General features: G+C 40.2%; 1 protein-coding gene across 1 annotated transcript in view; it reads right to left on the bottom strand.

Annotated features, from left to right (window-relative positions):
* LOC108426860 (adhesion G protein-coupled receptor A3) overlaps positions 1 to 20,593 on the bottom strand; it is a 214,381-nt gene that overhangs the window by 144,999 nt on the left and 48,789 nt on the right. The window contains exons 8-9 of the mRNA XM_017696663.2: positions 3,147 to 3,311; positions 1,783 to 1,966 (exon numbers count right to left, since the gene is read on the bottom strand). Of these exons, the coding sequence (XP_017552152.1) occupies positions 1,783 to 1,966; positions 3,147 to 3,311 (349 nt within the window). The remainder of the gene's footprint in view (positions 1 to 1,782; positions 1,967 to 3,146; positions 3,312 to 20,593) is intronic.

Raw genomic sequence — 20,593 nt, 5'->3', positions numbered from 1 at the left:
TTTCAGCGGAAAAGAGGGACTGAACAGGAGGTGCAGCATCAGTGTGTCCATCTATATAAGTAGGACATATATAGAAGATATACAGTATAAACTCAGAACTGGCTACAGGAAAAGAAGGAAAAAGGTTAAGGAGGTTTGCCCATAAACATCCACCAGGATGTGGCTCCAGCCTTCAACAAACATCTGATTCAGTAAAGGAAGGTGGAGTGGAGCGAAGGGTAAAGGTTAAGAGATGTGGCTTACAAGAGTGGAAAAGAGCACAAGAGGTTAAATCTTTGCCCTTAAAATGTCAATCAGGAAATGCTGAAACAGCATTTTGGATGCCCTTGGCCTAGCTTTGAGTTTAAGAGAAGAGAAAAACAAATTTAAAATCTAACTTTAACCATGTAATCATCAAATTTGACCACTGTTCAATTAAAAATTTGTCATGATAATCATTAATATATTATTTTTTCAATGAATATTATAAAACAGTTAGTTCTGACCACATAGACTGACGGGGCAACAAGCTATATTCTATATGTCTTAACAATTTATTACTTTTTTCATCATAGCTATATCACTCTGCTAACGTCCAGTTGCTAAGTGCAATACTATATTTAAGTTAAGTTGAGTGATACTTTTTTAATCCCACAAATGGGGAAATTCCACCTCCGCATTTAAACCATCCGTGAAGTGAAACACCACATACACACTAGTGAATACACACACTTAGGGGCAGTGAGCACACTTGCCCAGAGCGGTGGGTAGCCCTATCCACGGCGCCCGGGGAGCAATTGGGGGTTAGGTGTCTTGCTCAAGGACACCTCAGTCATGGACTGTCCCACGACTGCCCCCAATATTTGTGGGAGAACTAGATCTTTTGAAAGAAGAAATGACCAATTTCGAAAACATGCATTTGAAATAATTTTCAGAGCTTTCTATTACAAAATATTTGCAGCAATTGAACATTTAAGTTATACGGCCACATTTACTTGGGGGGAAGATTAAGGGCTGACATTTGCACCTACTTAAATGTTCATATCAACTCAATTAAATTAAGGAATTTAAAAAAAAATGTATTTTGTAAAAGCAAATAACTTCCAGGCTGAGCTCCTCATCAAAACCTCTTCACGTTTGTCAGTGCTGGGCCGAGGGCTTCATAACACAGGAAGACTGGCTCTGTAGATTGGCTCTGTAGTCCAGCACATAGCTATCTCTGCTTCTACGTCTTCAACTATCTGTACTGAGTTTAATTTTAGTTTTAAAATGCATAGAACTGCAAACATCATACAGCAATGTAGTCAAGAACTACATTTTTGCATGTTTTGTAGTATAGTCAGCTAATAACCATGCAGTGCCAATACACATGAAAGGCAGTACTAGGCCAATTGCTACTACACTGCCGCCAGTTAGTGAGACAGTTCACAGTGGGCAGAGTCCCAGTTACTATCAGTTTTAACAATGTGATATCATTACTGAGGAAGATTTAATGGAAAACCCATCCTCAAAAAGGTTCAAAAAGAGGTCCCCCAAGGCATTCAAAAGGCCCTCTGTATCATGATCATGATCATTGTGATGTTTATATGACAAAATGGTCAATTTGAGTCTTTCCAATCAAATAAATTGCATTCAAAACTGCATAACACATAGTATAGAATGTTCATGTTCTTTATCTAATATCCACATGTGGTCGATGCTTCAGGGCAAATGGTTTTAATAACAAAAATAGCCAAAACACACTCAATGTATCTTTCAGCATATGCATATTAAAATCAAATAACATTCATCATTGTAGCCCACCTGTGTAAGCTCGTGCAGCACACGGGTGAACTTGCTGGAGTATGGACATTGATTGTAGTCTTCTTCCGCCCACCGGCCCAGCTTGTCACACCTGCGCCATGCCCTCTTCTCATGAGAGGCGGAGCTGTAGGTGGGTGTGGCACAGGGCAGGAAAGCCATGAAGCCAGCCAGTGTCTTAGGCCACCTGTAAGGGGTGAGAGTGGTGTCACTTATGCAGTGACTCTTAAAAATAAAGGTTTTCTAAAACTGTTCTTTGGTGTAATTCCGTACAAGAACCACTTTGGGCTACAGCATAGCTCTTTAAAGAAGCATTTTGAAGCTTTTAATAACCTCCACATAATCCAAAAGTTCTATTTCAATTAAATATTTTTTTCAAAATATGGTACATCCAAGGAACTCTTTAGGAAATGTTATTTTAAAACATGTGTTACCCACATTAGAGATAAGCTGCTTTAAGGCACCAGTGTTCCATTTCAGTCTATAGTTACATCACAATGACGCACATAGCACAATTGTTGAAACTAAGCGCATTCAAGAGGCACAGGAAGTGCTTTAATCTTGAACTTGGTCTGTTCACTATTTGAGATAGAAGCAACGCATCCAACATTAACAATCAAGTTTGAAAAGTATCAATGTTTTTGCTTTAAGAAATGAATTATTCGCAACATGTGCACTTTCTGTGGTTAGAAAAAAAGATGGATGTATGGTTTTGTACAATACAGCTATAAATAATAAAACATACAAAAGTATCATCTGAAGCTCTGGCCTTGGCTTGGGAAAAATAATTACAGGAGAGACACCTAAATGAATTAAAACTACACAGCATTTTTTATTGAACCAAAACATCTTTATCATCATCAACAAAGGCTCTTTAAATAGCAGCCGGCAGAAAATTTTCTCCACAACAAAGGGAGATTTTCCAGTGCATTACTTTAGTATTTTGTATAAACAGCAGCGGAGTGCTGCTGAATGGAACACTTATGAAACTAAAATGCAGGAAGAAAACACAAGAACATACAGAACAACAGCAGCCCCAAACAAATGTGGGGAATCTGAGCCAGCCCCAGCCAGCACTGCTTCACCTCATTAACTACTGATTGGTGCCCTGCCAGCCATAGACAGTGTTAATGACCATAAAAAATGAGAGGTGTGTGTAATTTTCTATTTTAGGCTGAACTTCTGTTGTGATGTTTTGTTGCTGTAGGAATGATGGTATATGTGCCATTGGTTAACCTTATGGATATATTGCATTTAATAATAAATATGTGTTTGTGAAAGCTCTGTATGTGTATTATGGATTTTTCATGCTGCAAGGTGACTTTACACAGCACTAAGTGGGCTTGTGTTTCTACTCATGGACACACCTGAAGTCACCTTTGTTGCTGGTCACCCTCTCTGCCAAACAGTACACTGCAGATGTCTCCAGGACAACAATCTCCATGCCAATGGAGCTGTTGCCACGGGAACTAGTCACATGGCACTGCCAATTACCGGAAACATCAGCATCCACGTTGGAGAGGATTAGTTCACTAAGAGAAAGGGAAGGAGAGAGAAGAAGGACAGGAGTGATGCTTTATACCGTGTAAAGGTATACAGAGCCAATGCATCTGTTATAACAAGCAAGTAATGATACTTAATTGTTAATGTATTGTTAACACTAATCACAACAAGCAGTCTCAGACTTCTAGGATTCAAAGACAGCAAAATCTTGACAAAATTGCAAACAACTCAGCCTTGAAGGTCTCCAGTTCTTGCCAACCTCAGGTTCCACCAGCCCACCAGCCTTGGGCTCCACCAGCCCACTGTCCTTGGGCTCCACACCCATGTCAACCTCAGCTATGCCCCAGGGCCAGTTCAGCCTCTTTTGGCCTCAAACACTTTGGCTCTAACTAGAACTTCTGACGTCCAAAGAGTATTAATTCTCTTCTACTTTACTGCTCTGCGGTTCTTCCCTTACAAGATACTTAGACTTTCCAAATATGTCACAATGCTTTAAAAAGTCTAGATTTCTTAGTTTTTTAGTGTTACTTATTTCATGGTTCATTGTATATTCATGTTTATGACATATTTTGCATGCTGCCTCTGTTATGACTATTCAGTTTTACAGATTCTGTGTTGCGTTTTGCTCTGTCTAGTTTAATTAAATCGCCTGATCATATCCACTGTGCCATACGGAAAAGCCCGACACCCTTGCAGTTTTATATTAATGTATCTAATCTATCTAAAGTATTTAAAAAGTACAAAGACTATATATATATATATATATATATATATATATATATATATATATATATATATATATATATCCAGAACATCCAGAAACATCGCCAATTAATGCCCATGGCATGTTATTTTACATGTGTGAAGGCATCATTAAAAAATATATATGCATCCAAAAAGATCCTGAAAGATATATACACATTCTGTAGCTACAAATACTTTTTTTTCTAAACTACACATCCTAGAGAAACATCTTTTTCAGTGACATCCATGCTCACTGCATGTATTGCAACAGCACTGCTGCATAATCAGAGACTGTTGGTGCTAGGCTGCAGCACAGACTGCCTCTCATTGAAAACGTGTGCTGTATTATGATGTGTTAAATACCACAATGAAGACTGCATATGGTGGCTTTCATTGGCACACCTGAAAACACACTGAGCGGCTGTGCCTGATTCACTCATACCTGTGTGATAGAGTTAAAAAGTCAGTTCATTCAGTATAACAGTCAGTTCACTTAGTATGGATAATAAGCAAGAGGGCACCTCACTGCAAAATAAGTTATTAATATTTTGTGCTTGGTTGAAAAAGCTTAAAAATCTTTAAGCTTCTAACTGAAGCTTAAAGATTATCTCTTTTCTAGGGAATCATTTAGTTAATGTGCAATTGACTGCAATTGGGGGGGGGTGTACAGAAGTGAGGAAACACTACATTTGAATCTACTTATTTATTATCTCCCCTTTCCATGCATGATAATGCATTAGGTACAGTTTATACTATAAAAAAATATATAAACATGAACACTGTATGGAGATACTTGCATGTTGATATTATCATTACTGTTTGTTAAAGACACTGAAACAACATTGTTGTAGAGAAACAGATGGACTAATATTTATTTATAATATAATTATATATTATATTTTATTGTATTGCACTGTGTATTGTAGTTTACTTTATTGTTGAATGCACTGTGTATTGTAGTTTACAGGTATTGTATTGCATTATATTGCACTGTTCACCACAGAGTTCTGTGTTCAACTCTCTTCCTTTTTTCTGGGTATCTACAGTGACTTTTTGTTTCTTGCAGTATCTGAGCTCAGGAATGTCTTTTTCCCTAACCTACCGGTAACTAGCAAAGATACTTATAGATATGGACAAAGCACTTCTTGTAAGTCGCTCTGGATAAGAGCATCTGCTAAATGCTGTAAATGTAAATGTAACTGTAAATGACTAAAATCTGTAACTGCAGAGCTACAAAGTGCACCTTTATGGTAAGTGGAGCTGACAAAGAGTGCAGATGCAAGGATGTGTACTTAACAAAGCAGCTAGTTGGTATATATAACAGAAGAACAGCAAAACAAGCCCCCAAAAAAACAGGATTGACGATTATTAAACGATTATTAAGCAGCGTTAAAAGGAATGATGATGTAACACAGTAACAGAGTGCTCCTGTCACAACTTTCGTGAAACATGCTGCAGGCATCAAATTTGGATTAAGAGCATCTTTCCCCCCAAATATCAAATCAGGTCAAACTAAATTTACTAACCAGTGCTTTATGTTTTTATTAGTATTTCACATAATAGTCAACATTCAAACAGTACATCACAGAGATAACTGGAGTCTTCTTCAGTTAAAATGATTAGAGTCTCTCAGAGAGCCAGTAATCCCAAACAGAGACATATGCATGCACACACACACACACACACACACACACACACACACACACACACACACACACACACACACACACACACAACAGCAAAGTTCTCTGCATAAAATAATGAATGCATTATCACTTTCCATAGAAATTATTTCAGTTATAAGATAAGGAAAATTTCTGAAGCAGAAGGCCAGATGCACCAAGCCTTTTGTGCCAAATGGGATGCATTCTGCTGGAGCCTACGCATCATGTACATGGAATAATGCAAAATACATGTCTCTCCCATCAACATATGCATTTGTGGGGGGATCACATAAAATGTCAGAAAATTGCATACAAAAATTATGAGATTAAAAGTTCATCTAATTACACATTCTGTTCAATTTAGGGAAGTTTGGGAAAATAGCAGCAGCCAATTTTGTGCACGCTGTCCTTCAAGTCCTTCAACAATGGCAGCAGTCACAGGAGCTAAAGAGGCACAGGCCTTGAAGACAAATTAATACTCTATATGGCCAAAGGTATGTGGACGCCCTTAATTAGAGTTCATGCAGTTTTCATAAACAAATATTGGCAGCAGAATAAGTCTAACTGAAGGGCTCAGTGACTTTAAACATGGCACTGTTACAAGATTCCACCTTTACCACAAGTCAGTTTGTGAAATGTCTGCCCCGCTAGATCTGCTCCAGTCAACTGTGAGTGCTATTATTGAGAAATGTCTAGGACCAAGAACCACTCAGCCACGAAGCGTCAGATCATGCAAATCAGATGCAAATTTTCTGTTGCTCACTACAGACATCCAAATTGCCTCTGGAAGCAACATCAGCAAAAGAACTGTGTGTGGGTAGATTCGTGAAAAGGGTTTCCGTGGACAAGCAGCTGCACACCATTAGATGCCAGAAGAACACTATGTACCTGAATGGGCAGAAATTTCCACAGACATTCTCTAATGTCTTGTGGAAAGCCTTCGCAGGAGAGTGGGGGCTCTTACAGGTGCAAAGGTGGGGCAACTCCATGCCAGTGGTTTTGAAATATATACAGATGTGATGGTCAGGTGTCCACATATCTTTGGCCATAGCGTGTATTAAATCTCTGAGATACATGCAAGAATTCAAAGCATAAAATGTGTCTTAAAATGGCTGCAATACAATCTGTGCAAGAATTCCATTATATCACTGCGCCTTTCAAACCCTGTACCACACAAGCATCTCACAATCCTATATTGAAACTGCATGATACGCTCCACCTGCAAATGTGGCTGCATCATGGCACATTTTGGCACATCGGATCTAGAGTGTTCCGCGTTGACGTATTGTCAGCAAACAGTGACTGTGTGTTATTGCATTTTTTCATATTTGTACAAAGAACACTCTCCAATACTGAATATATGAGGATTATTTGTCTCCTTCATATTAAACAGTAATAGTAGGAACTAGTTATCAAACTGTAATTTACAGAAGTTTGCTCAGATCTGATAAAAAAAGAGAAATACATTTTCTGGAAGAATTGTCAGAAGCACACTCATGAATCATCCTGAGATCTACTGATGATGGCTGATTATGGGACATTATTCTACCTTCCTGCTGTCCTCCACCACAACACAGACCACAGGGCTTGATTAATAACCCTGGGCTGTTCCACTGCCTGGGAGCAGACGTAGGGGTGTATGGGAGGGACCTTGCAATACTGCAGAAGCCAGACGGCCAAATAAAAAGGGCCTGGTTGGTTCGGTAGCACATGGTGATGCTCTGCAGCATAGCAGCGATGCTACTGCACTCTTAGCTTGAGCTGCTTCAGAACCGCAAGCCAAAAATAACAGTGCTCTGTTGCTAAAACAGCCACTTTCCATCCAGCAGCCACAACCGCAGCGCACTGCATGTGCTCTTGCCTCTGCAGGCCACACTAGAATAGAAAGCCACAGAGCTTTTTCAGCAGCTCTGAAGTCTTGCTCTCTCTCTAATTCAGATTAAAAAATGAATGAATGCTAGCTGTAGAAGAATGTGTCTGGACTTTGTAGATAGGATTAGACACTGGGTAGGAAATCAAACCCCAAATGAAAATGGAGCAGCAAATGTACATGTGTTGCTCTATACGTGTGTGAGAATCAGAGGATGCACCTGAAGTGCTTTACCTTCACCTGCTTTCTTTTGTGAAAAAGAACTACTCCTATAAAAATCTTGTAGTATACTCAGACAATTATGACAACAGATAATAAAACAGGGATAGTATATTTGATAATTGTTATTATACAGCACCTTAGAAATCTCATACAGCAGCATCAGAAACCTTTTATCATTTAATTTCCTTTCAAAACAGCCACTGAGTGCAAGTTGTTTGTTTTTCAGGATATTATATGTAACAGAAGGTTATACAGAAGCCTGAACCAGCACCAAGTGTGTCAACACTTAGCCTTTATTACAGCTCTCAGGTTTTCAAAGAGTTGAATTAAAAATGAAAATTCTCTCCTTGTCTGTTTCCTTTTTTCAGTAGTAGTTACAAATCCCTTCAGACTCATAGTGCTGAGTTGTCTTCACAGTGGAAGGTTTTTTCAGATCTGAAGTGAGAGGGGAGCTTGATTTTCTCCTCTCTCTTAAAGATGAAAGCTTTAAGTACTGTTTATATGATGCTGTCAGTTTTTGTGGTCTGCCAGGTATGAATGGTCCGACCTCTTGAATGGTCCAAATTTCTCTTTTAGCAATTTTTTGAAGTGCGGTTTTGAAAACTCTCAAAGACAAAAGCATGATGTACTGTTTATCTGGCAGTGACAGTTTTGGTGGTCAACATATTTGCATGGTTGATAGGAGCCCCAATTTATCTATATCTATATATATTCTTTGGAAACTTTTTTACTTATTTTCCTTTGACTACATGCTTTATTATTATCTCCTCAGAAAGATCTGCTAAAATATACAATTTATAAATAATAAAAAAGAAAATAAAACTTGCACTTAATGGCCATTTTGACAGAAAATGTAATAAATGAAGGGTGATCTCTGACTTTTGCACAGAACTGTAGTTTCTCATATGATTGTGCCACTATTACATCTTTTTTGTAAAGGTTTTCCCAAAACAGAAACAAGTGTAGGTTGAGTAACATCATAGTTAAGTGCTCCTGCATGTAAGCCTCTGAAAACCAATTCCTTATCTTCTTCATTCTCTTGTTCTCTCTCTGAGAGAGTCACAAGTACAGAGACAGGGTGGAACACAGTGGCCAGCTTCCAATACAATACTGGACAAGCAGGAGAGAGTCTGTAAAAAGACTCCTAGCTTTGAAAACAACATGCCTATCAAATTTTTACTGGGTCAGCACGGCCAGCTCAAGCACTGTAGATTCCACTTTGTAAAGGTTGTCCAAGCTAAAGAACAGCAAACATTAATGGAAGGGCTATGGAAGCAACCCAGGCGGACAGAGACACAGGACACACACACATACACTGACCTAAATTCGCACCAACACTACTCTATTGTGGAGCTGACTGCACATAACGCCTCCCCAAGGCCTCATTAGGAGCATTTACGCACTTGTGCTGATATTTAACGATTTGTTTACATAACGCAGCTCATGAGGCTGTTAACGATAAAACCTGGGCTTTTACAAAGGAGCATTCCAACAGTCTGACCATGAGCCCGGCGGACAGCCTGATCACAGTCCCCTCAAGCTTCCTCTGAGAGACAGACAGAGAGAGAGAGAGAGAGAGAGGGAAGAAGATAAAGAGAGGGAGACAGGGAGTGTTTGGAGATATTAAGAACAAAGGCAGGTAAATATGAGAGTATTTTTAGAATAGTAGGACACAGGCACTTCCAGTTTATTGAATACTAATGCATAAACAAATGAGCTTGTACAGACACTCAGACACTGGAGTAAAAAATGAAGAAAGAGGAAATATAAGAGCAAAAGCACACACAAACACACACACACACACACACACACACACACACACACACACACACACATGCTCTCAGACAGAGCAGGGCTCTCACAACCATCTCTTGTACAGCGAGGAGAACGCTAAAAGTGGATGTGGGCAGTGGCAGGTTGAATGCTTTGTGGAGTGATTTCAGAATAAATAAGAAGTCTTCTGGACTCAGCCTTTTATCTTTTCTCTCCTGTCCTCTCTCTCTCTCTCTCTCTCTCTCTCTCTCTCTCTCTCTCTCTCTCTCTCTCTCTCTCTCTCTCTCTCTCTCTCTCAGTTCCTCTCATCTCCCCATCCATTCATTCATAAAGTGAGTCACTCAAGGCCATGAGACTCTTTTAGTCATGCCATTCTCAACTCATTTGGGCCCTATCGCAAGCCTTTGGTTATGTCCAGTCTTTGCCTACTTAAAAAGCCTACTGTGCATTGTACATTTGGACATATAACAACAACAGTAAGGTTAGAAAGGTACACAAATGTTTGAAAGCAGCACTATGTTTGGAGTACACCAGCAGGGAACAGTCAGACGTGAAGAAATACACTATATCTCATCTATATCTAAGTATTTGCTCGTCTGACTTCATACACATATGAATTTGAGAGACATCCCATTCTTAATCCATAGGGTTTAATATGATGTCGGCCCACCTTCTGCAGCTATAACAGCTCTCCACAAGGTTTAGGAGTGTGTGGGAATTTTTGACCATTTTTCCAGAAGCGAGGTCAGAAACTGACGTTGGACGAGATGCCCTGGCTCACAGTCTCCACTGTAATTCATCTCAAAGGTGTTCTATCGGGTTGAGGTCAGGACTCTGTACAGGTCAGTCACGTTCTTCTACACCAAACTCGCTCATCCATCCTGCTTCCACTTTGTAATAAAACCACTGACAGTTGACTGTGAAATATTTATAAGGGAGGAAATTTCATGACTGGACTTGTTGCACAGGTGGCATCATATCACGGTACCACACTGGAATTCACTGAGTTCCTGAAAGCTGATTTCCACCGCTTGTATTCACAAACTCATTCTTTCGGTCATTATCCACAGCTCATGACCACAGATGAATGTCAGAATATAGACTGACCAGTAAACAGAGAGCTTTGCCTTATGGCTCAGCTCCCTCTTTAGCAATACAGTCCGGTACTGCTGCCAGCTGTCCCAGCTTGCGGCACGATCTCATGATCCCTCTTCTCATCACTGGACAACAGGACCCTGAAATACTAGGTGCAGGTCCTTTCCCCTTACCTGGATAGGGCGTGCCATCCTTTTCCAGGCTGAGATAAGATTATCCACCAACATAATTAAGCATTATATAACAGATGAGTCTTTGATTTCTGGAATGTATATCCCAAACTGAAAGAGCCTAGCTCTAAAAGTCATTGTCAAACAGTCCGTATATATTGCAGCATTGAAAGTGAGGAAGTCATTTTTCCACCTGATGATGACCATTATGCTGTGACTCTCTAGGGAAACTCACCTCTGATTACTAGTGCTGTACTGCTGAAAAGAACCAATTTGGCCTTAGCCTTAAGGGCTGCAGAAATGTGATGTGGGACCAATGTTAGTATTTCAACAATTATAGCTGCTCATGACTTTGATGCTAACATCTGAGGTGACTGATCACTTGAAACTAAGAACAAAAGGGTAAAAGGGGATGAACACCCAATTAGAACTAAGTGTACTTAATGTACTTAGAACAAAATCCTTTGTGATCTAAATGGTGCCTGTGTACGTGGTGTAAAAACAGTTCTCTCAGTCGATATGACATGAAGGAAAAGAACTGTGAACTGCAAATATGACTTCAAGCATAATATGGAAGAACAAAAAAGGATAAGAAGAAACCTACTTGACCAGATAAAGAATGGTGGGACACGTTAATGCCAAGAATGCTAATCCCCAGTGACTGAAGCTACAGAAAATGATGATAATGCAATCAGCAAATTTCTCAATGCAAGAATATATGCTAGGAATTCACTTCAAGTCTTGTGAGAGTACCTGACACAGCAGCTGAATGATTTCATAGAATTCAGGGACTTCCAAGGGTCATAAGAAAGGAACTGAATGCCTTCAAAGATGTTATAAACCATAAAATTAATGATGCAGCTGCAAAAATCTAAACTAGAGTGGAAGAAGCTGAGAGCCACACTGCAGAGATGAAGGAAATAAGTGTGAACATGAGTGATGCATTCTTCTCTACGTTAAAGCTCAGTAAACAGACCTGGAGTGTTGGTCAAGCAGGAAAAATATATGCATATATAGTGTCTTAGAGGAAAAATGATACAATGGGCTTTGTTATTTTTGTCTGTTAGTCAAAACTTGAGATAATGGAGTATCTTAACATTCAGACAGTCCATAAACCTCTCGTACTACATACCAAAGCACAACGGTGAATATCAGCACTGATCTTCAGTGGTGAGCTTCTTGGTAATTTAAGACAGTAATACATACATTATAAGGGAGAAATTCATACAAAGTTCACTGAGAGAAGAAATTAGAGAAACAGATTTTGATAATTGATTTTGATAATTGAAATGTTTTTATTGGGAGAAAAGTTGTAATCAAATCTGGAAATGGGAGGAAAGATCAGTGACTGACTTATAGGTGGAGACAGTAAGTCTGAAGAGGAAGAATGGAGCAGTACTGCTAATGACTAAACACTAAGCCAAGTGGATTTATTATGTAGGTTAACATAACATAATTATTTTTTCTAACTCTCTGCTGACCAGTTTTTTTAGTATGATTAATCATAGGATTATTTGTCCAGTATATGAAGTACTTAAAAACAGTTTCTAAACAGAAACTTCACCCCTTACAGTGGGGCAAAAAAGTATTTAGTCAGCCACTGATTGTGCACGTTCTCCTACTTAGAAAGATGAGAGAGGTCTGTAATTTTCATCATAGGTACACTTCAACTATGAGAGACGAAGTAAGAAAAAACATCCAGGAAATCACATTGTAGGATTTGTAAAGAATTTATTTGTAAATTATGGTGGAAAGTACGTATTTGGTCAATAACAAAAGTTCAACTCAATACTTTGTAACATAACCTTTGTTGGCAATGACAGAGGTCAAACGTTTCCTGTAAGTCTTCACCAGGTTTGCAGACACTGTAGCTGGTATTTTGGCCCAGTCCTCCTGCAGATCTCCTCTAGAGCAGTGATGTTTTGGGGCTGTCGCTGGGCAACACGGACTTTCAACTCCCTCCACAAATTTTCTATGGGGTTGAGGTCTGGAGACTGGCTAGGCCACTCCAGGACTCTGAAATACTTTTTACGGAGCCACTCCTTCGTTGCCCGAGCGGTGTGTTTGGGATCATTGTCATGCTGGAAGACCCAGCCACGTTCCATCTTCAGTGCTCTCACTGATAGAAGGAGGTTTTGGCTTAAAATCTCACGATACATGGCCCTGTTCATTCTTCCCTTAACACGGATCAGTCGTCCTGTCCCCTTTGCAGAAAAACAGCTCCAAAGCAAGATGTTTCCACCTCCATGCTTCACAGTAGGTATGGTGTTCTTGGGGTGCAACTCAGCATTCTTCTTCCTCCAAACACGACGAGTTGAGTTTTTACCAAAAAGTTCTATTTTGATTTCATCTGACCATATGATATTCTCCCAATCCTCTTCTGGATCATCCATATGCTCTCTGGCAAACTTAAAACGGGCCTGGACATGTACTGGCTTAAGTAGGGGGACACGCCTGGCACTGCAGGATTTGAGTCCTTCTTGGCGTAGTGTGTTACTGAGGGTAGCCTTTGTTACTTTGGTCCCAGCTCTCTGCAGGTCATCAGGTCCCTCCGTGTAGTTCTGGGATTTTTGTTCACCGTTCTCATGATCATTTTGACCCCACATGATGAGATCTTGCATGGGGCGCCAGATTGAGGGAGATTATCAATGGTCTTGTATGGCTTCCATTTTCTTACAATTGCTCCCACAGTTGATTTATTCACACCAACCTGCTTGCCTATTGCAGATTCACTCTTCCCAGCCTGGTGCAGGTCTACAATTTTCTTCCTGGTGTCCTTCGACAGCTCTTTGGTCTTGGCCATGGTTGAGTTTGGACTCTGACTGTTTGAGGCTGTGGACAGGTGTCTTTATACAGATAACGAGGTCAAACAGGTGCCATTAATACAAGTAATGAGTGGAGGACAGAAGAGCTTCTTAAAGAAGAAGTTACAGGTCTGTGAGAGCCAGAAATCTTGCTTGTTTGTGGGTGACCAAATAATTATTTTCCACCATAATTTACAAATAAATTCTTTAAAAATCCTACAATGTGATTTCCTGGATTTTTTTTCTCATATTGTCTCTCATAGTTGAAGTGAACCTATGATGAAAATTACAGACCTCTCTCATCTTTCTAAGTAGGAGAACTTGCACAATCAGTGCCTGACTAAATACTTTTTTACCCCACTGTATGCTTAGTCTGATCAGATGAAATGAAGATATAAAGAATCCCTTCATAGATTAACTCAAAATGGAAATACAAAATGCAAAAAGGAAATTTCACGGAACATCAGGAGTATAGGGTAATCTCACTAAACATTAATATATTGCACAGAGCAGCTAAAAGATGTAAAGCTATAACAAAGATGAAAAGGGAAACAATGCAGGTAATATTTTGGGAGGAATTGCCTCGCCCTCACAAAGAGCATGAAAGTGAGATTTTGAATGCAGCAATGGCTGTTCTGAAGAGTAAAACTAGAGCCTTTTCTTTTGAGCTCCAAAGAAAACTACAGGAATACGACTGTGTATAAAAACACCCACGAACACTGGAACAGAGAAAAGGGTTAAGTGGGACATCTCCAGGATGACAAAACAGAGAAAAGAGCAAGATCAGTGCAGATTGTATTTCAGTATAAATTTACTGTCCTCTGAAAAGAACTCAACACACAGCCATTAATGTCTAAACAGCCGGCAACACAAGTGAATACACCTCACAGTGAACATATCCAAATTGTGCCTAATTGTGTCAATGTCCCTCCCTGGTGTCATGTGACTCATTAGAGTCCACGAACATGGATTACTGGAACCAAGTCTTGTGGTCTGATGAGACCAAGATAAACTTGTTTGGCTCAGATGGTGTCCAAAATGTGTGGTGGCACCCTGGTGAGGAGTACCAACACAACTTTCTCTTGCCTACAGTCAAGCATGGTGGCAGTAGCATCACGGTCTGGCACTGGGGAGCTGAGGTTCATTCAGGGAAATATGAATTCCAACATGTACTGTGACATTCTGAAGCAGAGCATGATCCCCTTCCTTAGGAAACTGCGCCGCATGGCAGTTTTTCAACACAATAACGACACCAAACACACCTCCAAGATGACAACTGCCTTGCTGAAGGTCAAAGTGATGGACTGGCCAAGTATGTCTCCAAACCTAAAAACAATTGAGCACCTGTGGGGCATCCTCAAGCGGAAGGAGGAGGAACACAAAGAGTCTAATATCCATCTGCTCCGTGATGTAATCATGGAGGAATGGAAGAGAATTCCAGTAGCAACCTGTGCAGCTCTGGTGAATTCCATGCCAAAGAGGGTTAAGGCACTGCTAGATAATAATGGTGGTCACACAAAATATTGACACTTTGAGGTGAATTTGTACATGTTCACTGTGAGGTGGACTCACTTGTGTTGCCAGCTATTTAGACATTAATGGCTGTGTGTTGAATTCTTTTCAGAGGACAGTAAATCTGTACTGCTATACAAGCTGTACACTGACTATTTTGTTATATCCAAGTTTTATTTCTATAGTGTGTTGGCCCATGAAAAGATAAAATAGTTGCAGAAATGTGAGGGGTGTACTCACAGTAAGATACCTTATCCAAGTCCATAATAAATATATAGTCCCATTAATGAATCAATAAAATGAGCAATTAGTACGATCTCAATACGCCCATTAAATGTGTAATCACACGAATCAGTCACCATGTCTTTTTCAGCCAGTATAAGAAGATACTCTTTCAAATCATTTCAGAGAATGGGATGAGAAGCACTCTGGTTTATCTGGAATGGAAAAAATATTTGGGATAAAGTCTACAGCTTTCATCCTTACAGCTTTCCAAAGAAAAAGGAGAGAGAGCACTCCCATGTCTGCAAGATTATTTCTTGACAGTTGACAGCAATAACTTGCTTTTGTGACTCAGAATACACATTCCAGTGGAAAAAACAATGAAAGTCAATGGACTGGAATTGTTAATGAAATGTATTTAATGAAAAAAAATGAACTTTTAGATAAATACTGGAACAATGGAATTGTTCATGTAGAATTCTATGGTGAAGAGGAGACAAATACAACTACATATGTCCTATTTCATTTGCTGCACTTGTTGCCCTGCGTTCCTCATTTGTGTGTGTCACAATGACTGCAAAGTCGTTTCTCATTTTGCTGTTCAAAGGGCCACACATGAATGCCCTCTAAGCGCCCTCAGTGTAGTTTTTGGCAAGGACCACATCAGTGAAGCTTCAGCGGTGCCCTCTTAACCAAAATTTCTTAAGATACAGTCTAAGACCAATCCGAATCAAAGGGTTTGTTTACAGCTGTTAGACTAACATGATGGAGAAAAAGATATTTACACACACACCTAGGGGCAATGTAACATTTCCAATTGGTCTGACTGCATGTCTTTGGACTGTAGGAGGAAACCGACACAGGCATGGAGAGAACATGCAAACTCCACACAGAGAGGACCATGGTCGCCCAGCCATCGAACCCAGGTCCTCTTTGCTGTGAGCCGACAGCGCTACCCACCACGCCACCATGCCGCCCAAAGATATTTACATGTTTACAATTACTTACAATTTTTATTATCATGTCACTGAGCTGCAGTGTGCTTGTAATATATATTGAACCACTGTAGATGAAAATAAATAAATAAATAGTTTTCCTCTGGGTACAGTACATATATAGTCAGTACACAAGTCTAGACTAAAATTTACACTTTCAAAGTCAGTGGCCTTAAGATCTGTTGGCCTCTATGCCAACAAAGTACAGATTTTGGTTAATGGGCACCTTTCAGGACAGGGTGTAGTGAATTTGTTGGTAATTTGTTTGTTTTAATCTGTAATTAAGTGCAATTTCTTTTTCTACTGAAATTTTGAACAAGCCACAGATTAGCAATTGTACAAAGAGTTGGTTAAATCACAATATTCAGTAACATCAATTATCACCCCAAGTCTAGTTTTTTCTCCTGTTTTACCTAAACAGACAAACAATGAAGTAAATAATTCAATGTAAAAAGAGATACTTATTATACTTATATGCTCTAATGCTTTTTACCTTCATTCTGTCACTCACTCAATCCCTCAGTCACCATTTCCACTTGTGTTCTTCCCTCTCACTATTCCCTCACTATCATCTCACTAATCGTCACTCTCTTTTGCTCCAGTCATCTGTGTGAGAGGGACAGCATCATTTCCCACTCCCCACAATCAGCCAAACCACAGTCTAACAAGCCAATTAAGACTTCAGTCTCCATGGTTACCTAATTACACAGACCAATCAGGCAGGAATATGAGAGAGAGAGAGAAAGAGAGAGAGAGAGAGTGATTGAGAGAGAGAGGAAGGGATGACGGGCCTAAAGAGGAGCACTGAGCAAAAATATAAGACGAAAAAGTACTCTCTGTATCTCTCTTGCTTTTCTCCTCTGCCCTGTTCTTTTATTTTATGTCAGGTCTGACTGATTAATAATGGAGCGAGATTAGCAGAGATGTGGACTGTACCTCTAGAGGCTCCTAGAGCTCTGAGTAATGAGGCTTGATTCACACTCAACAGCTCTCTCAGCTAGCATCAGTTACTGGCTCTTTAGCCTAGTGCCAACACTCAGCATGGGGGCTAGGCTACACAGTGCGTCAGGCTATTAGCTGTTAGCTCAGACTGGACTACAAGTCTGTCTACAGCTCCAAGAGGAATGGGGCTATGAGAAGAGAACATAAACTTTCTGTGTGTGGCTACTTATTAAGCACACATGCCTGAAATCTTAGTGGGATGTCTTTTGACCCTACGTGTAAATGAGGTTGTTGGTTTTGGCTCTCTAATTGGACCCAAATGTGTTAATAATGTATTGATGAAACTAAACATCTGTACTCAATGCTTTTCTACACTCAAATCATGCTCAAAATCATCATTCATACCACACACGCACAAAATCCCTGAACGAGCCCGAGCTATGAAAGCGGCCTTCAGCAAACCCAGTTTTTAAGCTAACAGTTACCATCGTGGAAAGAATGGTCTTGAAACACTGTACAACATCTGTCATTTACAGTGACAGATTAATAGTGGGGTAACGTAGCACTTAATAGAGAGGGTGTATATTTACAGCATGCTTGCTCTACTGGGGGGGGACCCCATAAATATAAATAAGTCTCTCAGTCTCTGTTGACAGTGGTGTTTATGACATAGGATCAGCAGCCAGGGCGCATGCATGTGACTGTGTATGTGTGGCTCATGATTAAGCAGGCCAGTGTTTTGGTTGGCCGTTTGGTCAGTCTGGCTAGTCTGTGCTGGAAAGGACAGGATTACTAAACACCACTCCTCTGCTAGTGGGGTCTCCCCACTGCCAAGAACAACATTACAGTATGAGCTCCACTCGGAAAATAGAGCTGCACAGTTTGTGTGTTGAAGGGGAGCGCAAGAGCTTAATTGCAGGGCCTAATCAGAACTTGAATGACAAGAAATCCATCACATGTCAGCAGGAAGGAAAGTGAGTCTAATTGTTTAGTGGAAGAGCAGATGACTGGAACAGAGCAACTACATGGAGCAAACCCAAGAGCAAAGAATACTCTTTGCTAGACATTTCTATTTTGTTTAGTATTCGAAAATACCAGCAATGCTATCCATAAAATTCATAAGTAGATGTCAGGATTGGCTCCCCCCACTCCTCCATGTGCTTTTATGTTTACTTTATATCGTCCATGTGCATCTTTGTTTGGTTTCCTCCTGGTTCTGCCCCTGGTTTCTTGTCTCCGCCCTTGATTGTTTCCACCTGTGTCTTGTAAACCCTTGTTAGCCCTCTTGTATTTAAGCCCTGTGTTTTCCTTAGTCTAGTGCTGGTCTTTGTTTGATCATGTTTGATGTAAGCTTGTTTGTATGTTTGATGTAAGGCTTGTGTGCATAGTATATGTATTATTTGTTAAGTGTATGGACTACTGTGTTGCTTGTCATGTCTGTAACTCCTGCTCTTTGTGTTGGCTACCTGAACCTGGACCGTCTTGACCCTGATTTTGGATTTGCCCATAATAAATCTTGCTTGTCTCTGCACATGCGTCTGCCTCAACATCGCTCCTCGTTACAGTAGATCATATTTAAAAATAAAGCTGCTGGGAAGAGTTCTTTGGAGCAAAATCACAGAAGAACCACCTTTGGTCCCCGGTGAACCTGTCAGTGGATGGTTCTTTCAAAGTAAATTAAATGTGCGAGTGTGAAGAACCTTTCTAAAGTTTAAGGAACCTGTATATAATGTAAAGATTTCTACAACTTTCTCCTGTATGTCTAAGCCAAGAACCATTTAGGGCCCTTAACTTTCCAAGACTGTAAATGGCTTGCACAGAACAAAAGCTGTCTTCTTGGTATTTACTGATAGTTTCATTTCTAGTTCAGTAAAAATGGCTTTATTAGAGTCAAACAGGAGCTACGCTACATAATTTAAGCAACTAACTATCCACAATGTACATAACAAGACCTAGGAAAATGACTTAAGTGAGCGGTTCTGGAGCATGGCTGGGACCAAAAATGCGTAAGGACCACAGCCAGTGAAGAAAAGGAAGGAAAGATAGAGTGCATTCATGTGCTCTGGGGATCAAACTGCGAGTCAGTCAGCGTGTCCTGTTTGACACTGAGATTTCTCACTGCCATCCAACCATCATCACTCACAGTAAAGGGACTACAAGCCTCCCGATGACGAGGGCATGGCTACAGCAGTGGAAAAAACGAGCATCCTCCTGGGTGGTTTATGAAGGCTGGAGCTTTCGGCATGCTCTATGAAAACTGCGAGCAAAGCGTTCCAGGCTTGTTGACACAGGGAAACATATTTCTGTCGGCACTCCATCAATATTTATGGCCAGGCTCACACCAAAGCAAGAGGCAGTTAAACTAATCAACAGCCCTGTGCCACTCTTTCACGCACACATGCTTACACACACACAGACACAGGAAAAGGGTATCAACATTTTGCATGTCTGCAAACACATATATTGTGCTGACCAGTGGAGGGAAATGGAGGATGAGGAAGATAGAATCATTGTCAGAATGTGCGTAAACAGATACCAGCCACATTACTGCCATAGCATGCAGCATCTGCTCCTGCTAGTGTGCTAGCCACGTCTAACAATGATACAACATTTCCAGAACAGCGGCTCAACCCTGACAGGGAAGCATACAGCTGGCACTTTGCCAGAACATTCCTGTCCTGCCCTTCCCAACCAATATCAAGGGCAATGATAATGAAAGGTAAATCACAGCTGGTAGAAGGTCACTTTATATATGTCTGTGCATGAGTGTACTGTCAATTGATTTAAACCCACTAGGATGTGCACACATAAATCAAAACTAAAGATGCATAGACATTCAGACAGTCAATGACCACACGTGACTGTACTTATTCTCCTTCGCTCTCCCGTTGTCACTCCGTAAGACTTTCACACTGACACGAATCTCCTTCTCAACCTATTAAAATCCCAGGTTTCCCACATGCAAAGGCTTATTATTAAAAAATGACAGGACTTTTGAAGCAAACTGGTTGAGCTGTCCTTAAGGTACATATGCGTACAGGTGGGCCCTGGCCATGCAAGGGGTCAAATCCAATTTGTAGTCTCCACATTGCAAGTTGCACGTGACCAAATCCAATTTATATGGTAACAATGTGGTCACATTTGCTCATATATTCACATTGACTGTCATAGTAACAAACAAATTGAATTTGAACTGTATTATATGTGTTTATTTATTTGTTATTTGCTGTTGGAGTTTAATGAATGGAAACTGCCAAAAAATCGAGATTTCTAAATAAAGCCTGAATCAACATTATCT

This window comes from Pygocentrus nattereri, chromosome 5 (genome assembly GCF_015220715.1).
Source record: "Pygocentrus nattereri isolate fPygNat1 chromosome 5, fPygNat1.pri, whole genome shotgun sequence".
NCBI lineage: Eukaryota > Metazoa > Chordata > Actinopteri > Characiformes > Serrasalmidae > Pygocentrus > Pygocentrus nattereri.
The sequence above is the reverse complement of the archived record's forward strand: the minus strand, read 5'-3'. Positions and strand labels throughout refer to the sequence as shown.